General features: G+C 44.8%; 1 protein-coding gene across 1 annotated transcript in view; it reads left to right on the top strand.

Moving 5' to 3' along the window:
* The window catches only part of BNIP3L (BCL2 interacting protein 3 like), a 32,635-nt gene extending 15,768 nt beyond the window's left edge, over positions 1-16,867 (top strand). Inside the window, exons 3-6 of the mRNA XM_073557142.1 lie at positions 168-234; positions 9,417-9,520; positions 10,311-10,460; positions 13,169-16,867. Coding sequence (XP_073413243.1) covers positions 168-234; positions 9,417-9,520; positions 10,311-10,460; positions 13,169-13,217 — 370 coding nt within the window. The 3' untranslated portion in view covers positions 13,218-16,867. The remainder of the gene's footprint in view (positions 1-167; positions 235-9,416; positions 9,521-10,310; positions 10,461-13,168) is intronic.
* The last annotated feature ends 2,217 nt before the right edge of the window (positions 16,868-19,084 follow it).

Genomic DNA, 19,084 nt, shown 5'->3' with positions numbered 1-19,084 from the left:
CCTGCCCAGAGTAGACCTCTCCATTACTTGAGAGATTTCCAGACTCCCGTTCCATTTTTCGGTCCCTTTACCTCCCGTTACCTTATCCCCCCCCCATGTCACCTAAGATCCCCCGCTCTGGGATGCGATTACTTACTGTATGCTTGTCTTCGTCTCTTCCCCTGCAGCCCGTCGCCTGAAGAAGGGCAGATCACCTTCGATGTGGAGATGCACACGAGTAAAGACAGCTTCCAGGTAATGATCGTACATGTGTCCCTGAGAAGCCGCGTCCGTTCCTGGGTCTCGCACTCATTGCATGTAGCATACGGAGAGGGAGCGTCCAAGTTCTTGTCACCTTCAGCTCCAGCGATGTTGAGGACTTCAGCCAATCAGTGGCATTAATGGGCTGCACTTCTCATATTTCCATTGGACATCCAAGGTCCGTCTGTAGGAAGTGTGAGCGAAGCTGCCCATCAGCGACCACCGATTGGCTGCAGTGCTCCTGTGGTTGGGGAGACCCGGCTCAGACATTGCTGGAATGGCGCCAGTGCAGGAGGTGAGGATCGGGTTTTTTATTTTTATTTTACACTGGGTAACATAGTATTTATGAAGGGGTCGGCCATTACTTTAACACCCTCAGATGCCGCTGTCCCTACCGACCGCAGCATGCAGTTAAATATAGTAGGAGGCTTCCTCTGCCCCCAACGTGGTCACAGAGTGCTGAGAGGGGATCATGGCTGCTGGAGGCCTAATGAAGATCTCAGAGTTTAGTTTGCGGTCATTGTAACCCTATAAAAGTGGAGAAACTGCTCGGACAGCGCACCGCAATCCAGAAGTCTTCTACAGCCCTTCTAACATTATCTAATCTCCTAGTGGAAACCCCAAAAATGTCACCTTTCAAAGTTTATTAAAAGGTGTAATTAAAGATCACAATTTACCACAAAGTTGGCGGAAAGATAAAGTTTTGGCTTTTCTTAGGCAGGAATAGGGAAAAAAAAGCATAAAGCGATGAACAAGGCAATCTGGCTGAGGCGGGAGGGGGTTAATAGTTGTCACTTTGTGTTTTATGAACTTTTTATGGTTATAATTATAACTTTTTTATTACTGCAGCATATACGGTAATTGCTTCCAGATCTGCTGCTCACATTTATAATGGCTGATGTTCACCCTGATTTTCTGCATTCAGTGAAATAGGTCAGGAGTGCCAGATATTGCTGCCGTTTGGCAACTATTATGGCTGCCATTGCTGACCTGTCACAGTAAAGTCCTGAAAGCCAAATTTAACTGTGGACATGGGGGGGTATGTATCCTTACATAACTGGGTGGTCTCGCAGTCCCTGCAGGAGCCAGAAGTTCTAGCTTGTACCACATTTGATAGGTACTGGACATGCTGTTCACCCCCCCCCCCAACTAGGCCCGCCATGTGCATGGAACCCCCCACCACGACGAGGCCTGCCATGTGCCCCTCTGACGAGACCCGCCATATACATGAAACCCCCCCTGATGAGCCCCGCCATGTGCATGAAACCCCCCCTGATGAGCCCCGCCATGTGCATGAACCCCCCTGATGAGGCCCGCCATGTGCATGAAACCCCCTCCCTGACGAGGCCCGCCATGTGCATGAAATCCCCCCCCCCCCGACAAGGCCCACCATGTTCATGGAACCCTGCTGACAAGGCCCGCCATGTGCATGAACCCCCCCCCCGATGAGGCCTGCCATGTGTATGGAACCCCCCCGATGAGGCCCGCCATGTGTATGGAACCCCTCAGACGAGGCCCGACATGCTGTGACCCAGATGCCTAGATACCAGAACTCACTCACATTCCTACTCTTCCCTTTTTTCCTGCTTCCAACACGTCAGGATCTGACTTTTCCCTTTCGGCCTAATTTATTGCTCCCCTGAGAGGCGCCATCATCACCAGATTATCATTGTTCTCCACTTTACCTGTGGGTGGTTTTATTCTTAGGGCTGACCTGTGCACATGGAGCTAGTAAAGGTGAGTTTATAAGTTTGGGCTTGGAGGACGCGGTGACGTCACAGGCGAGCGATCTGATGATGGATTTCCACATCTAAGCCCTTTCCTGGCCCATAAAGTACAGTCATCGAAGCAACGCTGGAAAGGGGTAATTATATGGGTGCATCCAAATATCTGCTGACTCAGTGCGGAGGCTGGAAGAACCTGCTGGGTGACATTCGCTCACCCCTGGTTTCCTGGGGCTGAATATAATGTGGCTGTGTCTCACTGGTGTAAAGGGGCCTTTACACATAGTGATATCGCTAAAACGTCACCGATTTGGTGACGCAGCAGCGATATCGCTATGTGTGATACCTCCGACTGGCTCCCCCGCTGTCTGTCGCTTATCGTGCGAGATCGTGCAGTTCCATTTCTCGACGGGCGCTTCCTGCTGGCGCCGATGAGCGACGCATGGACGTGGGCAGGAGGACGTCAGGATCGCCGCGTCTGACAGGTAAGTAACGACCGCTGCTGCATCGCTGTGAGATCTGCCTGAGTGGCAGCTCACTAGCGACCACTTGGCGATGCACCAGCGATCCTGACCAGGTCGTATCGTTGTCGGGATCGCTGGTGCATCACTAAATGTAAAGGGGCCTTAATGGTGCACGAGATCAGCCTGATTAGGGGTGCACTTTATCCCCACATCCAACTGGTAACACCTGGATGCCTTTTTTTTTCCCCATAAATTCCCAGGAGGAATAACGGAGGAACAAGACAACATAAAGTCCTAAGTAAAGATCCAGAGCAGAACTTCATGGGAAAAACTTGTCATTCACTAAAATGGACTTTTCAGGGGTCAGTAAGGTTTTCTCTAATCTAGGAACGTAGGACGTGTCGCACCGCCACCGGGATCAGGCCTTTAACAGCAGCGACTAGAGCTTGCTCCAATCACTGCTGTTTTAACCATTTAAATGGCGCGATTGCTGGCGCTTGCACGTGTTTATGGGTTGTCATTGCAGCCAGGAAACTGCTGAAGGTTCCAATTATTTCCCCAATGTCCATGCGGAAAAAAAAGTCTTGGGGAAAAAAAAAGCGAAGGCACAAAAAGGAAAATTGGCCATGACGGGAAAGGGTTAAAATCTTAGATTGTCCTCTCTAAGCCGCCAGTCCTCTCTCACACACCGAATGGAGGAGCTGCAGATATTGGGACCGCTGAGACCACTGTATACAGTGATGACCTGGGAAAACAACCCCCCCCCCCCCCCCCCCCCCGTATATCTCAACTTCCTATATGTTCAATATGAAACCATGGGAAAAAAATCTAATAGATCAATAGTGAAATGTCCAGTACAATAATAACTATAGTGTCTTAAAGAATAGTGACCCCAGAGTTTTCTAATATACACTGACGAGCAAAAGGGTAACAATGGTTTGACCTTCTGACATTCAGGCTCCACATCTCACCATCCACTACTGCCTTACGATACGATACACTTTATTGATCCCGAGGGAAATTATGGTATCACAGCAGCGTTACAAGCAAAACATTACTAACAGCATTAATACATTACATTACACACAGCATTACATAGAGTAATTACTAGACACAGATCCTGCGCATGACTGACAACAATACGTAACAAACAAAGGTACACCGGTCTCTGATCCTTTACATTAGTGCGCCGGCCCTAGGTCATAGCCATCTTTCACCCTTAGTGAATTGTCATACATCCCCATAGCAGTAGGCACAAACGATTTCCTGAATTTCTCCTTCTTGCACCTTATTAGGATTAGACGGCTGCTGAATGTGCTCTTCTGATTCAAGAACTGCCCGTATAATGGCTGTGTATTATTGTTCATTATAGCCCTGCCCTTCTTCTGAATCCTATCCTCCACTACCTCCTTAAAAGAGTCAAGATGGAGGCCAACAGCCGCACTTGCCTTCTTGATAAGTTTGTTGAGCTTAGTGGCGTCAGCTACTCGCACACTACTGCCCCAGCAAATGATAGCAGAAAAGATGGCGCTTGCTACCACGGACTGGTAGAACATTTCCAGCATTTTACTGCACACATTGAACGACCTGAGCTTCCGCAGAAAGTACAGTCTGCTCATTCCCTTCTTGTGAACCTTCTCTGTATCACACCTCCAATCAAGTTTGCTGTCAAGGTGAACCCCCAAATATTTGTAGGTCTCAACCATCTCATAGTAACATAGTTAGTAAGGCCGATAAAAGACATTAGTCCATCCAGTTCAGCCTATAAAATTCTGTCAGAATAAATCCCCAGATCTACGTCCTTCTAAAGAACCTAACAATAACTGTAAGATACAATATCGTTACGCTCCAGTAAGACATCCAGGCCTCTCTTGAACCCTTCGACTGAGTTCGCCATCACCACCTCCTCAGGCAGGGAATTCCAGATTCTCACTGCCCTAACTGTAAAGAAGCCTCTTCTATGTTGGTGGAAAAACCTTCTCTCCTCCAGACGCAGAGAATGCCCCCTTGTGACTGTCACCTTCCTTGGTATAAACAGATCCTCGGAGAGATATTTGTATTGTCCCCTTATATACTTATACATGGTCGCCCCTCGGTCGTCTTTTTTCTAGAATAAATAATCCTAATTTTGCCAATCTCTCTGGGCATTGTAGTTCCCCCATCCCCTTTATTAATTTTGTTGCCCTCCTTTGTACCCGCTCTAGTTCCATTATATCCTTCCTGAGCACCGGTGCCCAAAACTGTACACAGTCCTCCATGTGCGGTCTAACCAGAGATTTGTACAGAGGCAGTATAATGCTCTCATCATGTGTATCCAGACCTCTTTTAATGCACCCCATGATCCTGTTTGCCTTGGCAGCCGCTGCCTGGCACTGGCTGCTCCAGATAAGTTTATCATTAACTAGGATCCCCAAGTCCTTCTCCATGTCAGATTTACCCAGTGGTTTACCGTTCAGTGTGTAATGGTGATATTGATTCCTTCTTCCCATGTGTATAACCTTACATTTATCATTGTTAAACTGCATCTGCCACCTCCTGGCCAGCAATAGTGATCGGTAAGTGCTCCTCCTTTCTCCTTCTATAACTCACCACCATCTCCTTGGTTTTCTTTACATTTAGTTCTAGGCAGTTAGTCCGGCACCAATCTACAAAGTCAGAAACCACCCTTCTATATTCCTCCTCACCCTGGTCCCCCACAATTCCCCCTACAATCACTGAGTCATCTGAGAATTTTTGGAGGTGACAGAGATCGGATTTATACTGAAAGTCAGCTGTATACAATGTGAAGAGGAAGGGCGACAGCTCTGTACCCTGAGGGGCTCCCACACTGTCCGTACACTGCCAGATACCACCTCCCCCATCCTTACAAACTGCGGCCTGTCCGTCAGGTAGGCGCTTATCCAGTTCACCATCCCCTCATCCACTGCCATATCAGTCAACTTATTTCGTAGTAAGAGCGACTGTAAGGTATTGAAAGCACTAGAGAAGACAAAGAACATGGCGAACTGCAGTTCCATCATTGTCCAAGAATGAATGTATTGTAAGTAGCAGAGACACTGCAGCATCATCCACCCCCAATCTCTGCTGATACGCAAACTGCAGGGGGTCGGTGTAGGCCCTCACCCTCAGGCACAAGTAGGTAAGTACTATTCTCTCCAGCGACTTCATAGCATGCGATGTTAAGGCCACTGGAAAGGTGATCTTGGGAACCGGCACCAGGCAGGTAGTCTTCCACAGCACTGGTATTCTCTGGGATTGTAGGCTCCTGTTAAACAGGAGCTGAAAGACATTGCATAGTTGGTTTGCACACACTTTTAGGACACGTGGACTGAGGCCATCAGGCCAGCTGCTTTGCCAATGACTAGTTTACGAAACTGTTTCCTCTCATCGCTTGGGGAGACAGTGAAAGCAGACAGTTCATCACCCAAAGTCAATGCTGCCGATCGTTCCTCAGCTCCATCCCTCATTCCTGATGACGCAGCTCATGTGTTGGTAAATTTGTTGAAGAACTCATTCATTTCATTAGCCATGGGCAAATCCACTTCCCCATGGTCCGGCCTAGCTCCATATCTCACCATCCACTACTGCCTTGATTGTGAGGCTCCATATCTCACCATCCACTACTGCCTTGATTGTGAGACTACCATCATTTTATAGACAATCATCTTGGCTATCTCATACATAAAGTTGACTTGTAACTATTTAGCATATGATTAGTTATGCAGATTTTCGTCATGTCACTGTTTTGCTCCTGGTAGTAGAAAACGATTTCTCAAGAAAATAGACACAGCATCATCCAGCTCATCAATAGCGGTGTCATGGCAAAGAAAATTGCCAAACTGCATCCTGTGAGCGCCATGAGAGTTGGAAGAATATGAGATGAAATCAGTCCATTCAGAAGCCAAAAGGTGGACAGCCAGGCAAAATATCGGACTCAACAAGTCGGCTCACTCCAAGGTCTATCGGCTCTGGAGCAACAAACCTGGCAGTGGAGGAGGCTCATATGCTTCATAACAGTGAGACCACAGAAGTCGATGCAAGCAACGTGCGGCACACCTTACACAAGTCTGGAATGGTGGCCCAGTATAAGGTGAAGAAGCCTTAACTTCAGTATAGTCATAAGAAGTGTCGACTCGAGTTTGCAGAAATGTGGAAGATTGGAAAGGGTGATTTGGAGCGATGACACGAAAGTCAATAGACTAGGATCTGATGGGTGAAATTGGGTCTGGAATAAACAAGGGGGAAAAAGGAGCTAACGGATTGAGAAACGGAAGGAACTTTCAAGTTTGGTGGAGGAGGCCTGATGATATGCGGTTGTTTCACAGCCAAAGCCATTGGTTATTTTTCCAGGATCGATGGTGGTCTCGGTGCTAGGTATGAGTGTCCTACAAGATGAGTTACTTCGTACACTCCAGTACTATGGGTATAAAAAGGATGACAGTGTTCCAGCAGGACAACATCCCGAAGGCAATGAAGTAGAGGTGCTGGAAAGGCCCTCACAGTCCCCAGACCTCAACCCAATCGAACACTTGTGGGTGGAGTTGAAGAAAAATCTGTATACATACCCAAGTGAGGTGACCAGTATGTACCAATTATGGGAACGTGTAGAAGAGACCAGGGATCAGATTTTGATCAAAACCTGATCAAAAGCAGCCCAGAAGGATTCAGGCAGTGTGGAAAGCCAAAGGAGGATTTACAAAATACTGACCAAATAATATAAATGAACATATTGAGATCTGTAGGAGCAAAACAGTAACAATGCAGTGACATGAGAAGAATCTGCATAACTAATCATATGCTAAATAGCTGCAAGTCACAATTATGTATGAGATATCCAAGATGATGGTCTATAAAACGATGGTAGAGTCACGATCAAGGCAGTAGTGGATGGTGAGATGTGGAGTCTGAAAGTCAGAAGTTCAAAACCTTTTACTCATCGGTGTATGATTTTGTTTTATTTTTCTATATGGAACTTCAGGTGACCAAAAACGGCCATTATTATTATATATTTTATAGTTATATTATTGTTATTATTGTTAGTACTGATTTTATAATTATATATTTTTCATTATTTATGTAATTATTATTATTATTATGTTTGTGTGTGACAAATGGGAGATGGAGGGGATACTTTAATGGTTTTGTTGCCCTGGACATTTACTTTCTTACCTCTCCACAGGAAGGTTATTACTTGTAGATCTGTGGGGGATCCGACCTCTGGCAGCCGCTCTGATTGTCAGCACAATGCTCTTTTCTCCCTGTTAGAATGGCGTCGGCGTGCAAATACTCGAGCGCTGCGCCATTCATTCTCTATGGGGCCAGGTTCGTCTGAATGGAGCGGCAATCCGACATCTGACCTGGCGCGCCATCTTGTAACGGAGATAATAGTTTCCTGTTCAACCAAACCGTGCAATTCCCCGCAAAGGGACCCCCACAGATAAGCCAGCGATCACCTATCCTATGAATATTGGGACCCCTCGTTAATCCAGCAGCTGCTGTCTGATTGCTTAGATGCCGCCGTATCTAAGCAGTTAGAATACGGTGATCAGAGCTGGCTCCAATCTCGACAGTTGCAGGCGGCACTCGGCTGTATCACACAGCTGGCACCCGCCATGTATAGGGCAGGCTCGGCTGAGGGCACCAGGGCTTATGGAGGGCCGTGTGTACCCAGCTACACCTGGATCCATGGCCTTAACGACAGACCTGAGACCCCGCCACATACACCATGTTAGCTGGTACGTATTATTAGCCCATAATCCACTTCTCTCAGGATGATAGAATCATAGAATCGTAGAGTTGGAAGGGACCTCCTGGGCCTTCTGGTCCAACCCCCTGCTCAAAGCAGGATTCGCTAAAGCATCCCAGACAGATGTCTGTCCAGCCTCTGTTTGAAGACTTCCATTGAAGGAGAACTCACCACTTCTCGTGGCAGCCTGTTCCACTCATTGATCACTCTGTCAAAAAGTTTTTTCTAATATCTAATCTATGTCTCCTCCCATTCAGTTTCATCCCATTGCTTCTAGTCTTTCCTTGTGCAAATGAGAATAAAGTTGATCCTTCTACAATGTGACAGCCCTTTAGATATTTGTAGACAGCTATTAAGTCTCCTCTCAGTCTTCTCTTCTGCAAGCTAAACATTCCCAAATCCTGCAACCTTTCCTCATAAGACAGGGTTTGCAGACCGGTCACCATTCTGGTGGCTCTTTTCTGAACTTGCTCCAGTTTGTTGATGTCTTTTTTAAAATGTAGTGCCCAAAACTGGACACAATATTCCAGATGAGGTCTGACCAAAGAGGAGTAGAGGGGGATAATGACTTCACGTGATCTAGACTGTATGCTTCTGTTAATACATCCTAGAATTGCATTTGCCTTTTTTGCTGCTGCATCACACTGTTGACTCATATTCAGTCTGTGATCTATTAGTATACCCAAGTCTTTTTCACATGTGCTGTTGCTTAGCCCTATTCCTCCCATTCTGTATATGCTTTTTTCATTTTTATGGCCCAGATGTAGTACTTTTGCATTTTTCCCTTTTAAAAACCATTCTGTTAGTTGCTGCCCACTGCTCCAGTTTATTTATATCTTTTTGAATCCTCTCTCTCTCTCTTCTCTAGTATTAGCTATCCCTCCTAGCTTTGTGTCATCAGCAAATTTAATCAGTTTACCCTCAATTCCTTCATCTAAATCATTGATAAAGATGTTGAACAATACAGGGCCCAGGACAGAGCCCTGTGGTACCCCACTTGAGACATTCTTCCAACTGGATGTGCAGCCATTTACGACCACTCTTTGGGTCCGATCACTAAGCCAGTTATGAATCCACCTAACAGTTGCCTTGTCCATTCCATACTTAGTCATTTTTTTCAATAAGGATTGTATGAGATACTTTGTCAAATGCTTGGCTGAGGCGGCATAATAATCCTGGCATTACTATGTGCCGGACTCTGACCATCGTCACCTTTATTTTTTTATTTTTTTTTTCTTTCAGTCCGAAGAGGAAGATGGAGAATCTGAGAAAGAAGAAGAAGTGTTAAAGAAGAGCGCAGATTGGGTATCCGACTGGTCGAGTAGACCCGAAAACATCCCCCCAAAGTAAGCTGCCCGGCCGTCACGTGTACGCATGCTCGCAGCCACATTGTGGTGTACATATTTGGCGGTACTGTACCGACCTTACGTTGCCATACGGTGCTGGATTCTGGAGATATTCACTCTTAGAAGCATGGTGGCACATGGGAACAAGCTGCAGGGACCATATGTGCCACCATATGGCCGTAGGGTCTGGTCACATCTCACTTGTGTCCTGTGAATGGGCCGGGGCCTGCTCCAACTGTATCCATAGTACCCCATAAATGTAGGAACGGCTGGTACGTCTCTATATAGCTTTTGTTTAAAGAAGTTATCTAGCTGGTGGAAAATATCTGTAGAAGGACTCGGCCCTCAGTAGTAATCGCCCACGCCGGTCCCCGCAGCTCTCATTCTGGCGTGTAAGCGGTCCCTCCTGGTCCCATCTTTACACACTGAAAATGGTCAGAAATGGCAATTCTCGGCCTCAGCGGTGACTCGGTTCAGCCTGTGATATTTTGGCTGGATCCGTTGGAGCGGCAGTGGTTCGGTTAGAATAACGGCTTGTATATAGGGAGCTGAATACACTCTCGTACCCTACTGCGGGAAATCCAAAATCAAAGCAACAACGGAGGAACAAAAGTCTCTGCCATTGCCCTGCAAACCACAGGCGGACACTTACAGGAGACGATACCATAGAGCAGCAGATCCAGGCTGTCATGTAATCGGTTGTTCAATACCACCATTGTCCTAGGCCTTGTCCTGACCTCTTTGGTGATATACATACATTTATTTTTGTGTTTTGTTTTTTTTTTACCAGGGAGTTTCATTTCCGACACCCCAAGAGGTCCGTGTCTCTGAGTATGAGAAAGACAGGAGCCATGAAGAAAGGAGGAATTTTCTCTGCAGAATTCCTGAAAGTTTTCATCCCTTCTCTTTTCATCTCCCACGTCCTGGCCCTGGGGCTTGGGTATGTCTGATCGCTGGAAATGTTTTTACTGTATGATCTGCTTATTGAATACTGCATACGCCATGTTACTGCTGAGATGGTCTCTCCCATGGATATAGTAAGTGCTGGTGCTCTCGACTCCACTAGGTATATAGTTGGTGCTGGAGCTCTGATGGTCTCTCCTATGGTTGTAGATAATGCTGGCAGTCTTATGGTCTCTCTTCTGGATGTTTTTCGTGGCGGCGCTTTTATGGTCTCTCCCATGGATGTCATTAATGCTTGCACTCTGGTCTCTCCTACGATTGTAGTTAGTGCTGGTGCTCTGATGGTCTTCACTATGGATGAATTTAGTGCTGAAGCTTTGATGTTCTCCACTATGGATAGTTAAGGCACTCTGATGGTCTCACCTATGAATGTAAATAGTGCTGGAGCACTGATGGTGTCTACTATGGAAGTAGCTAGAGCTTGTCCTCTGATAATCTAATCTGTGGATGTAGTTAGTGCTGATGCTTTGACGGTCTCTACTATAAATAGTTAGTGCTAGCACTCTGATGGTCTCCCTATGAATATAGTTGGTGCTGGCGCTTTGATGGTCTCTCCTATGGATGTAGTTAGTGTTGGTGCTCTGATGGTCTTAACTTTGATTATAGGTAGTCTGATAGTCTCTTATGGATGTAGTTAGTGCTGGAGCGGTGATGGTCTCTCCTATGGATGTAGTTAGTGCTGGAACTCTGATGGTCTTTCTTTATGGATGTAGTTAGTGCTGGCGCTCTATGTATGTCGATAGTACCAGTGCTCAGGTGCAAGAGAACTGTGTCTTGAGTGCCCGATACAGGCACCATGCTCCTAATAATATGATTCTACCACGCAGTGGTGTTTTGGCATTGCTTTGCATTCGGGTTCTGGTTGGCTCTGTACCAATCTTCCCCTTACTAAATCTCCTCTATTACTTCTTTATGGAGAGCATTTCCCTGAAGACGCCTTACTAGTTTGCTCTCCCAAAGGACGTTTTAATAGGCAGTTCAAAAGAATGTTTTTTTACTGTTCTCATTCCGATTATGAACTAAATTATTCTGTTTTATTCTCCGTGGAGACAGAAAGCAAATTTTTACTTTGATTGTATGTAGATTTTCTGAAAAGTAAGAGTTCTCCTTTAAGATTATTCTTATGCCAAATGAATTTAATAAAAATGATTTTACTTCCCACATAAATATATTTAAAAAATTATAGAAATTTTGCAACATTCACACTGGCCACTAGGCCTAGTAATAGATTCACTCTGCCTTCTCTGTACGTAGGACTTTTCAGCAGTCTCATTGTGATCACAGACTGGATTACAATGACAGATCTATAAATACCCCTACATATATTTTAGATAACACAGAATCTACCACTCACAATAGGTGATGTCACAGCTCACCTCCTCCTCCTGTACAATGATTGATAACACCTCTATAAAAAGTAGATAACACAGGATCCACCATTCACACTAGGTGGTCACAGCTCACCTCCTCCACCTGTACAATGACTGATAACAACTCTATATACAGTAGATAACACAGGATCCACCATTCACATTAGGTGATATCACAGCTCACCTCCTACTGTACAATGACTGATAACACCACTATATACAGTAGATAACCTATTGTGAATGGTAGATCCTGTGTTATCTACTTTATACAGAGATGATATCAGAAGCAGTAGATGAGCTATGACATCACCTATAGTGAATGGTGGATCCTGTGTTATGTCACAGCTCACCTCCTCCTGATATCGCCTCTATATACAGTAGATAACACAGGATCCACCATTCACAATAGGTGGTCACAGCTCACCTTCTCCTCCTATACAATGACTGATAACACCTCTATATACAGTAGATAACACAGGATTCACCATTCACACTAGGTGGTCACAGCTCACCTTCTCCTCCTATACAATGACTGATAACACCTCTATATACAGTAGATAACACACGATTCACCATTCACAATAGGTGATGTCAGACCTCACTTCCTCCTCCTCATGTACAATAACTGATGACACCTCCTATATACAATAGATAACCTATTGTGAATGGTGGATCCTGTGTTATCTACTGTATACAGAGATGATATCAGAAGCGGTAAGCGAGTTATGATATCACCTATAGTGATTGGTGGATCCTGTGTTATGTCACAGCTCACCTCCTCCTGATATCGCCTCTATATACAGTAGATAACACAGGATCCACCATTCACAATAGGTTAACTACTGTATATAGGAGGCGTCATCAGTCATGGTACAGGAGGAGGTGAGCTTTGACTTGACCTATTTTGAATGGTGGATCCTGTGTTATCTACTGTATATAGAGGTGTTATCAGGAGGAGGAGGTGAGCTGTGACATAACGCAGGATCCACCATTCACAATAGGTGATGTCACAGCTCACCTCCTCCTCCGGTACAATTACTGATAGCACCTCTATACAAAGTAGATAAGACAGAATTCACAATAGGAATCTAACATTACCCTAGTGGTCAGTGTGAAAAGTGCAAGATTTCTTCTTTTTTATTTTATATAGAAAATATTTGTTTTGTTTTTTTCCGTATCAAATACATTTAATATAAAATCCTAAGTTAAAGGGAATGGGTCATCGGAACGAGACCTATGGGATAATCCCTCTGCATGCCAGTATAAGAGGGGCTGACTTTGCCGGGTGTCCGCTCATGTATTTTTGTCATTGCAGCATCTATATTGGGAAAAGACTGACCCTCCCATCCGCCAGTTCTTATTGACGGAGCATGATCCGGAATCGACCCCCTCGACCCAGTGAAGGTGTGTTCCTGTCACATTTGTGCATTTTGGACTTTGCACCATGTTAAGCATAACTCAAAGCACCCTCTTCTCGTCACCCATCTTACAAACCTGGGAGCCCTTTACTTACAACCTTTCGGGGGGATTTTCGGAGCAGTGGTCTCTTAATGTGAAGACCCCAAATCAACAGCTTGAGATCCCTCTCCCCCCATACTTGGAGAAGAAGCGTCTGACTGGCTCACGACAGACGTTTTTTCTTTGTGGACCATCCATGAAAGTGATAAAACCTTACAGTGGGCCCCAGTGCAAACATCAAGAGCCCCAGATATTTGAATTGATCACTCTTTTTTAGCCTTCTGGTGAGAGCACCCAAAAAAAAAAACCCTCACCAAGCAACAGGAGAGGTGTCCACCCATCTGTCCTCCCAGAAGCCAAACAACCCCCCAGCGTTCCGTCTCCAATTCTGTTTGGATTGCATGACTTCACTCACCTTAAGAAATGGTGAATTTGGGGAATTTAGGATTTGTCCTTTTCCGATCTCAACTCAGAACTACCACAGAATAGCACTTACACAAAATGGGGACTTAAGACTTTGGATAGAAACATTCAAATTTTTTGGGGAAAAGTTGATGTAAATTAAGCAGCCTGCTTGACTCCAAGTAGAAGGAGATCTTAAAATGAACTTTCCGGATGATCATCTCATAGATACACTGCTCTCTCTGGAGACGAAACACGCATATATACGAGTATTTAGTCTGTGACCAGGTTCGGTGGTTAGTATTTCTACGATCTAAAAACTTTCTACTGCTCTGCCCCCTATTAGTACAGTCATATCCCAGCCATGGCCCTTCGTAAAGTCATCAGTCTCACCACTGTAGCTTGTTGTGACCTGATTCTTCCCTCCTCCGGGACAGTGAATTTTTTTCTTACTCTTCTCCCTGTTTTTTATGTCTTTGTTGTTTTTCTCTTTTATCACGTAAAATGTGAATTATTACTGCTTTGGAGATATTGCTGATCCTGCGCGAATCGTATCCGTGACCCCGAATTTTGCGTCGTAGCTCCATACATGATCGCAAGATGATGTGGACATCTGTGGTGGACTGAAAGAAGGAAGACGAGATCCACAGCTGCGACAGCACGAGTCCGTCTTGTGACGTGAAGTAATCATAGGGTGGAGGACCATTGACTGCGTATTATTACAAGGCGAGCGCCGAAGCCTTCATGTCACGGATTGTACTTACTAAGGTCATTTCTGTAATACAGTGATATATGCAAGTGAAGACAAGTGGCCAATGTAGCAAATACAGGAGATGCGCCTCTGTAGCGGAGCACCGGGTCTTCTGTAAACGTTAGATGAGCGGATATCGGCCCTTTCTCCTGCGGCCCAGATGCCTTGGTTGGCAGAAGTGCTGATAATCAACGTCTAGGTTGATCGGACAAGTACATTTGTCCTGTCCAATGTTATCCAAGGCCCTTAGGGGCAGGATCCATCTGTTACACAGGTTCCCTTTAAACTGTTGTATCTGTATGATGTCCTGTCTAGACAGAAGCGGGGAAACAGTTTTTCTCATAACCCCATGATGGCCACCAATGCGCCTTTTTACTGTGGTCCTTAAGCAGCCATAGTCCATGGAGGATAAGCCCATGCCAATCTAAAGCAGGGGCTCAAGTGTCTAATCATAACCAATCCTTAAAGGGGGTTGTCCAGGATTAGAAACACATAAAAGATTGCCATTTCCACCCCTAACAATGGGTTGTGACTTAGAAGTGAATGGAGCTGAGTTGCAATACCACACATGACCCATGGTCAGTGGTGGCGCTGTTTCTGAAGGAAAGCAGCCATGTTTTTTCCTATCCCTTTAGTATCTGAGATCTGGAGCGTGACAGCAGCATGACACCATCAGGGACTAACGGACCTCTGTAGCCGGCCCTTGGTACTTAAGAAGGACCCCCCAAGGCTGTGTGTACTGTGAGTCTGCTATTAGGATATAATGTGTTGGTGTAAGGAGTTTAATAATACATTATAATCGTAATCCCTTACTAGGATTAAAAAAAACCTATAATAAAAAAGTCAGAAAAAAATGGAAAAAAAAAAATTAAGGACAATTTAATATAAAATATATTTTTTGATGAATCGGACGAAAACTTCTGGAAACCTCAAACTCATAAAATAGACTTCAAAAAGGGTGCAAAATAGAAAAAAAGGTGCAAATGACAAAAAACGGCAAAAACGAAACGCAATCATGAACGGAGCACCTTTAGAGGCCGATTTCATTAAGTTGGCGTTTTTGAGTAAGATGCGCCTAATTCATTAAGAGGCAAATGCCACTTAATCGTGCTCATCCTACAACCGACAAGATATGTTACTCCAGTCGGGGACTGGAGTAGATTTATGGCAAAATTTATGCTATACGAAAGGGGAGTTAATTTTTGGAAGAATTTGCTGGGAGGTCTTCTCTGTGCCTCGTCCCGCTCTTGTTTCACCTACTTTGTTGGGGCTGACCAGGACTGGTGTAAAAATCAGGATAAGTCGTAAAAATTTTGTGACATTTTAAGAAAACTGGTCTGAGCATCGGGCACCTAATATTTTATTCAGTGCAGTGCATGAAAATCTTGAAAGGGTAAAAAAAAATGTTTTTTCAATATTCACATTGAAAAATCAAAAATAAGATATTTAAATGGACCTCCCCCAAAAATGCCAAAAATCTAAACATACCCTCCATACAGTCACCAAAATAACAATTTAGTGCTTCATTAAGGCCCAAACAAACCTTAATTGGTGGTCGCCTTTATTTGGGGTTAGAAGAAGCGAGTTTCCCCCTTAGAGTCAGAGCTACAGAGCAGTGTCATGTGACTCATCTGGGGTTTCCTCATTGGACAAAAGGACTTGTGGAGGGGGAGGAGCATATACAGGAAGTGATTTTCCTGCCCCCTAATGAGCACTGCAGCAATTGTATTATTAGGGCGTCATACAGATGTAATTCATGTAGCGAGGGCTGTACAGTGGTCCCAGCGTCCTTCTTAACCTACATGGCAACCTGAAGACACCCGGGCCTAAAATTCTGTAAATTACATTAAAGCGTAACCCTCTTTTTCACTGTACTGGGTGTGCCCCGGCGCCCGCCCGGTGCCCAGGTCTACCATCCAGTGTTATATTTATATATACATAGATGCACACGTGTTTACAGGACAGACGGAAATGATAATGGCTGCCGCGAGTGTGCGCTCTGCAGTCAGCAGAGCCTTGGAGTGCTGTGTTTACCCCCCTCCACCTCCAATACCCCGTAATCAGGGGGCGACCGAGAGATGGTAGCGATCTGGTTTTTATATCTTCATCTAACAGAATGGCAAATTTTAGAAGTTAAATCCGAACAGCTGATGCTTACGACCTGCAGGGGGCGGCCATGTAGGAGGCCGCACTTACATGAATGAGAAGGCTTTCTGTCCACTCTGGACTCAGCGCTTCGGTGATGTCACTGACTCCTCCCACAAGATGGCCGCCTCCTCGGCGCGTGATTATCTCGTGTTTTCTCTCTAGGCGAATACTACAGAGTTCAATCTTTTAATAGTTTCCAGGGAAATGCCTAAATTGTAGCTGTACTCATTTTGTACCATTAAAGCTCTCACTATATCCTTGTGTCTGCGTCTCGTTATTTATTGCTAAAGAATAATATCCATTTTTGGGGGGGCGATAAGACACCCATGCCCACTTATCCTTTTAGAGCCATCGCTTGGGATCCTCCCGTATGTGTATGTGAGAGTGGCTCCTTGTTTGGAGGATTGTACGACACAATGATCGTTCTGTAGATTGGGCCATACGCAATACCGTATCTCTCCTGTAGTGGCCACTGCTGGAGAAATGTGCCGTTACCTCCAGCCATCCCCAATCGTGTGCGATCAGCTGCTCGATCAGACAGTTGGAGAGGACAAAACCTATAAAATTATTCTAGGTTTAGTTTTAACCCCTTCATGACCCAGCCTATTTTGACCTTAATGACCTGGCCATTTTTTGCAATTCTGACCAATGTCCCTTTATGAGGTAATAACTCAGAAACGCTTCAACGCATCTTAGCGATTCCGAGATTGTTTTTTCGTGACATATTGGGCTTCATGTTAGTGGTAAATTTAGTTCGATAATTTTTGTGTTTATTTGTGAAAAAAATGGAAATTTGGCGAAAATTTTGAAAATTTTGCAATTTTCAAATTTTGAATTTTTATTCTGTTAAACCAGAGAGTTATGTGACACAAAATAGTTAATAAATAACATTTCCCACATGTCTACTTTACATCAGCACAGTTTTGGAAACAACATTTTTTTTCGTTAGGAAGTTATAAGGGTTAAAAGTTGACCAGCGATTTCTCATTTTTACAACCAAATTTACAAAACCATTTTTTTAGGGACCACCTCACATTTGAAGTCACTTTGAGGGGTCTATAGGATAGAAAATACCCAAAAGTGACACCATTCTAAAAACTGCACCCCTCAAGCTACTCAAAGCTACATTCAAGAAGATTATCAACCCTTCAAGTGCTTCACAGGAGCTAAAGCAACATGGAATGAAAAAATGGACATTTTAATTTTTCCAACCAAAATTTTCTTTTAGCATCAGTTTTTTCATTTTCACATGGGTAACAGGATAAAATGTATCCTAGTATTTGTTGGGCAATTTCTCCTGAGTACACCGATACCTCATATGTGGTCATAAACCACTGTTTGGGTGCACGGCAGGGCTCAGAAGGCAAGGAGCGCCATTTGACTTTTTGAATGGAAAATATGCTTGAATAATTAGCGGTTGCCGTGTCGCGTTTGGAGAGCCCCTGTGTGCCTAAACATTGGAGCTCTGTTTGGGAGCACGGGAGAGCTCAGAAGGGAAGGAGCGCGATTTTGGAATGCAGACTTTGATGGAATGCTCTGCGGGCGTCATGTTGCGTTTGCAGAGCCCCTGTGTGCCTAAACAGTAGAAACCCCCACATGTGACCCCATTTTGGAAACTAGAACCCCCATGGAACTTATCTAGATGTGCACTTTGAACCCCCAAGTGCTCCACAGAAGTTTATAAATGCAGAGCCATGAAAATAAAAAAATATTTTTTTTCCCTCAAAAATGATTTTTTTAGCCCGCTATTTTTTATTTTCCCAAGGGTAACAAAAAAATTAGACCCCCAAAGTTGTGCAATTTTTCCTGAGTACGCTGATACCCCATAAGTGGGGGTACACCACTGTTTGGGCACACGTCGGGGCTCGAAATGGAGGGAGCACCGTTTGACTTTTTGAACGCAAAATTGGCTGGAATAAATGGTGGCTCCATGTCGCGTTTGGAGACCCCGTGATGTGCCTAAACAGTGGAAACCCCTCAATTCTATCTCCAACCCTAACACACCCCTAATCCCAACCCTAATCATAACCCTAACCACAACCCTAATCCCAACACACCCCTAACGAAATCCCAACTCTAAGCCTAACCACAAGCCTAACCGTAATCCCAACCCCAACCCAACCCTAATCCCAATTACAACCCTAACCCTAATCCCATCCCTAAGTCCAACCCTAACCCTAAGTCCAACCCTAACCCTAAGTCCAACCCTAACCCTAAGTCCAACCCTAGCCCTAATGGAAAAATAAAAAAAAAATATATTTTTTATTTTATTATTTGTCCCTACCTATGGGGGTGATAAGGGGGGCGGTGATTTACTTTTTTTTTTTTTATTTTGATCACTATGAAAGTTTATCATAGTGATCAAAATAAATGAATGAATCTGCAGCGTTGCAGATTCGATTCGGCGCACTGCGCATGCGCCCGCCATCTTCCAAGATGGCGGCGCCCATGACGCTGGACGGCGGGACACCG

The sequence above is a fragment of the Dendrobates tinctorius genome, unplaced genomic scaffold (assembly GCF_039654945.1).
Source record: "Dendrobates tinctorius isolate UK_male_01 unplaced genomic scaffold, ASM3965494v1 ptg000245l, whole genome shotgun sequence".
NCBI classification, from domain to species: Eukaryota; Metazoa; Chordata; class Amphibia; order Anura; family Dendrobatidae; genus Dendrobates; species Dendrobates tinctorius.
Note: the sequence above shows the minus strand (reverse complement) of the source record. Positions and strands in the feature narration are given on the sequence as shown.